This window comes from Tupaia chinensis, unplaced genomic scaffold, assembly GCF_000334495.1.
Source record: "Tupaia chinensis unplaced genomic scaffold, TupChi_1.0 Scaffold000159_1, whole genome shotgun sequence".
Taxonomy (NCBI): Eukaryota; Metazoa; Chordata; class Mammalia; order Scandentia; family Tupaiidae; genus Tupaia; species Tupaia belangeri.
The window spans coordinates 8791741-8801471 of record NW_006159630.1 but is presented as its reverse complement, the minus strand read 5'-3'; the positions used below and the strand labels follow the sequence as shown (position 1 = coordinate 8801471).

General features: G+C 48.3%; 1 protein-coding gene across 1 annotated transcript in view; it reads left to right on the top strand.

The window, feature by feature from the left end:
- The window catches only part of COG1 (component of oligomeric golgi complex 1), a gene marked incomplete at its 5' end in the record, with an annotated part of 15776 nt that overhangs the window by 4630 nt on the left and 1415 nt on the right, over positions 1 to 9731 (top strand). Inside the window, 9 exon segments of the mRNA XM_014586787.2 lie at positions 1593 to 1749; positions 2621 to 2831; positions 3161 to 3946; positions 4533 to 4679; positions 5442 to 5603; positions 7134 to 7261; positions 7901 to 8009; positions 9381 to 9490; positions 9570 to 9648. Of these exon segments, the coding sequence (XP_014442273.1) occupies positions 1593 to 1749; positions 2621 to 2831; positions 3161 to 3946; positions 4533 to 4679; positions 5442 to 5603; positions 7134 to 7261; positions 7901 to 8009; positions 9381 to 9490; positions 9570 to 9648 (1889 nt within the window).

The following is a 9731-nucleotide window of genomic DNA, read 5'->3' as shown; positions in this document are numbered from 1 at the left end:
AACTGATAACTGAAGTCGAATAGGAGTTAGTCAGGTGAAGAAGACAAGGAAGAGAGTTCCAGGCAGAGGGAAGAGGATGAAGAAAAGAAGACGTTAATATAGTTGAAGGACTGAGTGAAAGCCAGCGTGGTGGAGATATACTGAGTGAGGAGGAGAGCAGCGTGAGATGAGACTGGAGACGTGACTGGTCCAGGTACTGCCATACCTTGCAGGCTAAGGCAGGGAGCCCAGACTTCATCCACAGAGCAGTGCCTAGTGTCCTGGGGCCTTCCAGGCCTGATGGGACCCCTCTGTTACATGTTTCCATGCCTTTTGTACTTTCATGTGGTAGCATTTATTCTGGCTGGAATTGAACACATACAGTTGGCTTTTCATGTGGCAGTTGATCTCTATGAGGCTTAGAGCAAGGGTTCACTGAGGAGGCATTCACCGTGATCCAGGTATCATACGTGGGGGCTGGGCTGGGAGGGAGCAATAGAGACGACACTCACTGGACAACTCAGGCATCAGTTTCAGAAGAGGTTTTGGTGATGATTTGGCCGTACAGGGTGTGGGAAGGGAGGTGTCCAGGTTAACAAGAAAAGGAGCTGGTTTGAAGGGGCTGATGTTGGGTTCACTTTTGAAGATGTTGCCTTGGAGATGATTAAGACCATGGAATGGGACTCTCCAGAGGGCAGGCGACCGTGGGCCCAGCACAGATCAGTCTGAGAGCTTATTGGAGACAGTCCTGTGGCATGTGACAGTTACTTGGAGTTGTGGGAATGTGGACATCATCATTAAGGACAGAAGATGATGAGGACTGTGTCTTACAGCAGTCCGTTGGAAATGTCAGCAAATTGGGGAGACTCAGTCCAAGGGAGAAAAGGAATAAGTAGTGTCAGGTTCTAGCCAAGTGGGATTTCCACAGAGAGATGTGTATTCCATGGTCTCATCTTTGGCTTGCTTTATCTTTCGACTAGAGCCTACTTCTTTATGCTTTGATTTCTAGGTGCTTATGTTTCACTCTTTATCCCTTTTATGGAAACTGAGTATTGGCTAATGTGTCTTGACATTAGAAAACAGAAGTAGCAGGGCTCTCGGAAGGGCCTGTTTCAAACTCTGGAGGGTGCCTTGGGCACAGTGTACAGTGAACGGAGCCTCCTGGTTGTGCACAGTGCACGTCTATGCCCTTAATGGATCACCTCTGAAGAGCTTTGGAAGGCTTACCAATCAGGATGAGTGGCTATCGATTCTCTCCGTGGACCCTGGAGGGAGTACGTAGATGGTGAGGGCAGGGACACATTAACTTTGGCTTTTTGGCAGCTCAGGTTCTGCTTTGACAGTGCCAACAACTGCACAGCACTCACCTGCTTTCCTACTGTTTTTATCCCTGCTTCTTCCTGACCTTTCCCATTGTCCTTAATGGTAGCTTGACTGGAGTTGTAGGGAAGCTGCCACTGTCCCTGGTGAGGGAGGCCTGGACACGTTTTATATCTCCTCCCCTTCACCTCAGGAGTCCGGTTTGATCTGCCCAAAGGAAAATGAAATGATGTTCAGAAATTCCTTCTAGGTCCATTTTTAAATTTGCTACTAAAGGACAGCCTTGTCTTCAGGAAAGGGCATTGGAGTCCTGCAGGGGGAGGTGACACTCTGCAGCTGGTTCAGACACCTGCCCGCATCCGTCATCGAGTTCCAGCCAGCACTGCGGACACTTGCACATCCCATCAGCCAGGAATACCTGAGAGACACACTGCAGAAGTGGATCCACATGTAAGTAAGGAGGCATTTCCCTGAGGCAGGCAGAGACAACCGTGTAGCCTCGTATGTGGCCGCAGGGTCACTGAGGGGAGCAGAAAAGCCCAATCTCTGAGGTGTCATGCCGAATGCCAGCTGTTCACTCTGGTCCATGGCGGCCATCATGGCCATCAGCACCTGCTCAGGGAGATTCAGGAGGGAATTTGTGTTTCCAAATATTATGTACAAGAATTGATATTTTTCTTTGTTTTTATTTAATGCGTTGATTTCTGAGGCCATTCTATGGGGCTCAAAACTTCCATATGTCCTCAGGGAAGCAGGGCTGGTCAAAGGCTACAGACTCCACACCCTAGTGCAGTGAGAAATGCTCTGGATTGACGTAGATCTATAAGTATAAGCACACTGAGATATATACACACATATACATGTATTTATGTTATGCTTAATATGTATTTATTATCTATATTTATAGTTACATTTATTTATTTATTTGTTTGTTTGTGAGGTTTCTGCTATAGGGTGCATGTGCTTGCCAAAAAGACAGAAACAGAAAGTGAGAAATCACCCCAGTCTCTCCTCTGTTCTCCACTCGGAGTCTTGGGCACGCACACACACGTGCCTGGTGTGAGTTTAAGCCACCGGGTCCAGGACTTGAAATGTGGTCAGCAACATGGGAGTCCAGCAACATAGCCGTTACGCCAACTGTTGGTCCCTATGTGTATATTTATATATTTATCAGCATGCTCATAGCTCTACATGAGAGAGAGAAAGGGAAACTTTATATATGGGGACCTAAGTAAGAGGTTTTTAAAATGTAGTCCTGCTGTTTTTCTCAGGAAGGTGTGAAAGCCACAAAACGGAGTCCAGGGAAATTATTTTGTTGCAGGTGTAATGAAGATATTAAAAACGGGATCACCCACCTGTTACTGTACGTGAAGAGTGTGAGAGGTCTCGCAGGGATCCGCGATGCCATCTGGGAGTTACTTACCAGTGAGTCTGCCAGTCACAGCTGGGATGTGATATGTCGGCGACTTCTAGAAAAGCCACTCCTGTTCTGGGAGGATATGATGCAGCAACTGTTCCTTGACCGATTACAGGTGAGGTGGAAAATCACTCAGTCCACGTGTTTACAGCCAATCCTAGTAGGGATTTTTGACTGTCTTGGGAGACTCCTATCATTCTGGAGCGTTCCTGCTCTGCTTGCTAATGGGTCCAGATTTTTCTAGCACAGAAAAGACAGCAGGCCTCTGCCCACTGGTCAAAGATGTGCCCATGTCTGTCAGCAGTGGTTTCTACCAATACCATGTGGCCTTCCTGAATGTGGTGGTGAACATTCTGAGTGCTAGGATCTGTTATCATTGGGCACTCGGGTCTTGAGGTTTCCTTCATGGGCTATGATCAGAACTGTTCTCTGAATCTCTTTTAGACTCTGACAAAAGAAGGCTTTGACTCCATCTCCAGCAGCTGCAAAGAGCTCCTGGTGTCAGCTTTGCAGGAACTTGAAAGCAGCACTAGCAACTCCACTTCAAATAAGCATGTCCACTTTGAGCAGAACATGTCCCTGTTCCTGTGGTCGGAGAGTCCCAGTGACCTTCCTTCTGATGCAGCCTGGGTCAGTGTGGCGAGCCGGGGCCAGTTGGCCAGCAGTGGCCTCTCCATGAAAGCTCACGCTGTTAGCCCCTGCGTGCAGAGCTTCTGCTCTGCCCTGGATTCCCAGCTAAAAGTTAAACTCGATGACCTCCTGGCTTACCTGCCCTCCGAGGACTCACCGAAGGATGTGCCCTCTGTGTTGGCCAGGAGCTCTGCCTTTGACAAGTACGCCGATGCTGGGACCGTGCAGGACGTGCTGCGCACCCACTCGGCAGCATGCATCCAGCACATCACTGACTGCATCCGAGCACAGCTGCAGAGCATCGAGGAAGCCGTGCAGGGGCAACAGGATGCCCTCAGTGGAGCCAGGCTGCATGCAGTCCTCTTCATGGCCAGGCTCTGCCAGTCTCTGGGAGAACTGTGCCCCCACCTGAAGCAGTGCATCTCTGGAAAATCCAGTAGCTCTGAGAAACCAGCCAGAGAGTCAAGGGCTCTGAAGAAACAGGGGAAAGGGAAAACCCAGGAAATCATTCCTGTACAGGCCAGGTGGCAGGAAGTGAAGGAAGTGCTCCTGCAGCAGAGTGTACTGGGCTACCGAGTGTGGAGCTCTGCCGTCGTGAAAGTGAGTGGTGGAACTTCTCCCTGTTTTGCCCAACTTTTATCATAAGTCTAGTCTTGCCAACCTCCATAAGACCTTGGACTCGTCCAAGGATGTGCCCTCTGTGTAATAGTAATTCTTACTTCATATAGGTATCTTGACTTTCTCTCTGCCAAATGGCTCAGTGTAAAACCATTTCCATTCATTTCTAGCTTAGATCTTATAGCAGAAAACCTGCCTTTTTTCTTCCATGAGAGTGACTCTCTGCCTGTTCAAGGGTCTATATTTCGTAAATGCTATATTCTCTGTCGTCTCCACCAGTCTTGTAAGGACTGACATTTGATATTTATAGGGTAGTTAGCAACAAAATTCTCATGATACCAATAATTACCCAAGAGTGATTATACTAGTAGCTTTTTTTTTTTCCTTTATAAGAGACAGGGTCTTGCTGTGTTTCCCAGACTGGCCTCAAACTCACAATCCTCCAGCCACACCCTTGGGAGTAGCTTGGGCTGTAGGTGCACACCAACACGTCCAGCTACACTGGTTGTGTGAGACCAACATGACAGTAATCTAGGTGCTTATATGGATATTTGCCTTTTATTACCAGGTTTTGATTCATGGATTCACCCGGTCGTTGCTTTTAGATGATGCTGGCTCAGTTCTGGCCACGGCCACCAACTGGGATGAACTAGAAATCCAGGAGGAGACAGAGTCTGGCGGCAGTGTCACATCCAGGATCCGGCTCCCTGTACAGGTAAGCAAGTCCCACCGATACAGGGACCGTGCACTGGGAATGCTGCTGCTGCTGCTCTGTGGAAAGGAGAAAAGTTTAGAAAACCATTCAACATGTGACTTCTAAGGAATAGCTAAAAGTAACAGTTATCACTTTTTTTTTTTTTTTTTTGAGAGATTTTCACTGTAGGGCGCGTGCGCTCGCCAGACAGACAAAGAGAGACATAGAGACAGAAAGCGAGAAATCACCCCCCAGGGGGGAGGGTCACGCCGCAATCCCTTCTCCTCCATTCTCCTCTCGGGATCTTGGGCACGCACGCACACGCGCCCGGCGTGAGTTTTAAGCCACCGGGTCCAGGACACGAACCACGGTCGACTACGTGGGAGTCCAGCGACATAGCCATTACGCTAACTGCTGGTTCCCAACAGTTATCACTTTTTACCATGGGGGCATAGTAGATGCAGGGCCAAGTACATAGACTGTTCCAGAAGTCAGGGAGGGAGTCTCTTCTTTTGTAGCAAGGCTCTGTGCTAATTAGAAAATGAACAATCTTCCCTAAAGTACATACACCAGCACCCACCAAGCCAGCCCTAGCCCACAGGGGATGATACCAAATTGTGCTAAACAGAGGGTTGTATCTGCTATGTGGTCTGCTTGTGAGGGGGTTTGACCAGAGATCAGGGTTCTCGCCTATAGGCTCGGTAAGAATAAATGGATCTCCTTTTCTGCATGTCATTGAATTGGAGCAGGTTGGCAACACAACAGTCTTTTTTCTTCTTTCAGCCATCCTGGTATGTACAGTCCTTCCTGTTTAGCTTATGTCAGGAAATTAATCGGGTTGGAGGCCATGCCTTGCCAAAAGTGACTCTGCAAGAGATGCTAAAAAACTGTATGGTTCAAGTAATAGCTGCCTACGAGAAGCTTTCAGAAGAGACACAGGTGAAGGTAGGTGCTTCAATGTTTTCCCTTTATAAAGGACAAGAGCCTTAGGTTTTTCTTGGGTTTGGGCAGTTCACATTAAGGAACTCAAGGTAAGGATCAGGCAGCCCAGGCATTAGATCCTAAAAGACGCTATAATTAGAGTGGCTTCCAGCTCTGTTTAATTACAGCCATCCACAAGGATCAAACAGGGCTTCACTAAGAAAGCAGTTCTTGCAAGTGGGAAGAAGGAAAACTTCAGAATAAGAAAAGGCCTGGGTTCCAACCCCATCACTGCCTCCTGCTCACCATGTGCTTGCGGCAAATTGTTCAAACCTGTTTCCTTAGGATCAGGTGTGATCATGTGGATCAATGGCTCGCTGATTTCCTCACCTGTAAAATGGAGACACCCCATTCCTTAGGGGAGACTGAGGAAGTGACAGTTAAAGTGACAGGTGGCACCATGGAGGCAGTCTGCTCCTCTCTCACCTCCGTGGGGCATTCCGGTCTTGGTAACAAATCTAAGACGGGACCAGTCCTGATTTTGAAGATAATTAAGACCTCTCTCCTAAGCTTCCTCAAAACACCTCTCCTTCATGCAGGAAACTTTGTTGTTTATAGAATGACCATCCACAGCACCAAAAACTTTTTTTAAAAAAGATTTTTCCATATGGTGTGTGCACTCATCAGAGAGTAACGGAGAGAGACAGAGGGAAAGTGAAAAATCACGCCACCCACCCCCAGGGGGGGCATGGCCACACTGCAGTCCCCTCTTCCAGCCTCCTCTCAGGATTTTGGGCTAGCACTCACATGTACCTGGTGTGATTCTCAAGCTGCAGGTCTGGGATTCACCATAATCGGCCATGTGGGAGTCTAGCACCTTAACCAGCACACCACCTACTGGCCCACAGAAACCTTTTTATTTGCTTAAAATTTATTTATCACTTTTTAAAATTTGCTACAGGGCACATGCACTCACGAGAGAGAGTGCTGCTAGCTCCTGGACCCAAACCGTAGTCAGCCATGGGGGAGTCCAGTGCCTTAACCACCATGCCACCTGCTGGCCCTGGAGAAACCGGTCTTTCAGGGCTCTGTTTCTCCCTTGCTGTTCGGTTGTTTGTTTTGCTTAAGACCGAGTTTCTTTTCTTTCTTTTGGAGAGGTTTTTTTGCTACAGGGCGCGTGCGCTCGCTCGCCACACAGAGAGAGACATAGAGACAGAAAGCGAGAAATCACCCCCCGGGGGGATGGTCACGCCGCAATGCCTTCTCCTCCATTCTCCTCTCGGGATCTTGGGCACGCATGCACACGTGCCCAGCGTGAGTTTTAAGCCACCGGGTCCAGGACGCGAACCGCGGTCGACTACGTGGGAGTCCAGCGACATAGCCATTACTCTAACTGCTGGTTCCCAAGACCGAGTTTCTAACAATCTGTTCTGTAGTGAGATTAGACTGCCCTATGTGTATACACCAAGCCATGTCAGCCAAATATGGAACTGTGGACTATGTTCACGTAACAAGTCATCTCTGCTAATGAGCAGGCCGGGAATTCATTTGCAGAAAGAAGGTGCATTCCCGATAACCCAGAACCGGGCGCTGCAGCTCCTGTACGACCTGCGGTATCTCAGCATCGTTCTGGCAACCAAGGGCGAGGAGGGCAAGAGCGGCCGGAGCAAGCCCGACTCCAGGTGTCGTGTTGGCCCCCTTCTCTACCTGCCTTACTCCAGCCTCACAAACACGCAGCCCCTTTGCTGGGAGCCACCAGAGAGGGGCTGCCTCTTTCTGCACGTTCATTGTGTTTATTTTAAATAGTTTAAGTGCTCATATCACCAGTGTTACATAGCCACCTGCTGGATAAATTCCATGGGCAAGGGAAGGAGGTGGAATCTATCCCTCTCTTCAGCCTCAACTGGGTGGGGGGTATAATTTGAGCTCTTCATGCCCTTCCTAAAAACAGAACATGGGAAGGAATGGACTTCACTTAAGACATCGTGTCAGGCTGAAACTCTCTGAGATGATCTGTGGAAAGAACAAAGGTTTTAGAAAGTCATTCATCATATAACTTCTAAGGAGTAGCTGAAAGTACTATTTACTTCTCCCTACCTGGGGAATAGGAGATGTAGAGCTAAGTAAATGACAGACTGTTCATGTGCTCAGTGTTAATCCAGAGAATGAGCCACTTTCCCTAAAGTGAACACACCTGCCAAGCTACCTTTAGGCCCCTCAGCAGGTCCCCTAAGCATGACCATCAGTGATGAGTATACTAAGCCAGCAGTCAAGAATAAGACCTATAGCTTCAAGACTTGTGATGCTAATTCTTCTTCCAGAATCGAGAAAGTGACTGACCACCTGGAATCACTCATTGATCCATTTGACCTGGATGTCTTCATGCCACACCTCAACAGCAACCTTAATCGCCTCGTGCAGCGAACTTCTGTAAGTCAAGTCCAAAGCTTGCTCAATGTGAATTAAGCACCACAGACTCAAAATACTAAATGAACCTGCTCTACCACCTAACACTACAGGATGCAGTGTTGGGAGAGGGTAAGAACCAAAGAGCTAAGTGTAGTTTAGGGGCTAAAGAGGACTACATAAAATCACACACAGTGGCAACAATGATCTGCTCCCTTCACTTGTAGATAAAGATTATTAAGGTTTTATCCAGGGCTAAGAGAAATAGATACATGCCTACGACATTCTGACCTGTGGGTGGTGATAAATAATTCTGAGGACCAGCAGATGGTGTAATGACTATGTCACTGGAGTTCCACCATGGTTCCAGTACTGGACCTGGTGGCTTTTAAAACTCACACTGGGCATGTAGGCATGCATGCCGAAAATCCCAAGAGGAGAATGGAGAAGAGACTGTGTAATAGCTATCTCCCCTGGGGAGTGATTTCTTGCTTTCTGTCTCTCTCTGGTGAGCACATGGGCCCTATAGCAAAAAATCTCTTTAAAAAAAATTCTGAAGGGAACCAGCAGTTAGCGTAATGGCTATGTCGCTGGATTCCCATGTAGTCGACCGCGGTTCGTGTCCCGGACCCGGTGGCTTAAAACTCACGCCGGGCGCGTGTGCGTGCGTGCCCAAGATCCCGAGAGGAGAATGGAGGAGAAGGGATTGCGGCGTGACCATCCCCCCTGGGGGGTGATTTCTCGCTTTCTGTCTCCGGGCGCCGCCTCCCTGCGGGGAAAATCTCGAAAAAAAAAAAAAAAAAAAATTCTGAAGCATTATCATGCTCAAAAGTTCATTCTCCGTGGTTCACGTCCCGGACCCAGTGGCTTAAAACTCACGCTGGGCGCGTGTGCGTGCGTGCCCAAGATCCCGAGAGGAGAATGGAGAAGGGATTGCGGCGTGACCATCCCCTCTGGGGGGTGATTTCTCGCTTTCTGTCTCTGTCTGTCTGGTGAGCGCACGTGCCCTATAGCAAAATAAAAACTCTCCAAAAAAAAAAAAAAAAGTTCATTCTCCAAAATGATGATTAGAAATACTGTACTGAGGGGCCAATAGGTGGTGTAGTGGTTAAGGTGCTGGACTCCCATGTGGCAGACCTTGGGCCAAGTCCTGGATCTGGTGGCTTCAAACACGCTGGGCATGTGTGCATGCATACCCAAAATCCGGAGGGAATGGAGAAGGGATTACAACATTGCCATCCCCTATTGGGGGCGATTTCTTGGTTTTTATCTCTAGTAAGCATACACATCCCAAAGCAAGAATCTCTCAAAAAAATAATTGATTACTAACAGAAGTACTTTTCTTTTACTGACAAAACCCCAGCATTTTATTGTGCCCCTTGTCTTGTCTGTCAGGTTCTATTTGGACTGGTCACTGGTACGGAGAACCAGTTCACTCCAAGGAGCAGTACCTTCAACTCCCAGGAGGCCCATAACATACTACCACTGGCATCGAGTCAGATCAGGTAAATGACCTCAGAGGTTTTTGCTCGGTCCCAAAACTGCCTGTTCATACTACAGAAATTCCCTTCTCTTGTCTTGGAGGTTTGGACTTCTTCCACTGAGCATGACAAGCACTCGAAAGGCGAAATCAACCAGCAGAAGTGTCGAAACAAAAGCCCAGGTAAGTGCCATGAGCAAGAGGGTCATCCCTGCTGATCCTGTCCCTTTTCCCACCACGCCACCTGGTTAGCTGCCCTTGTAACA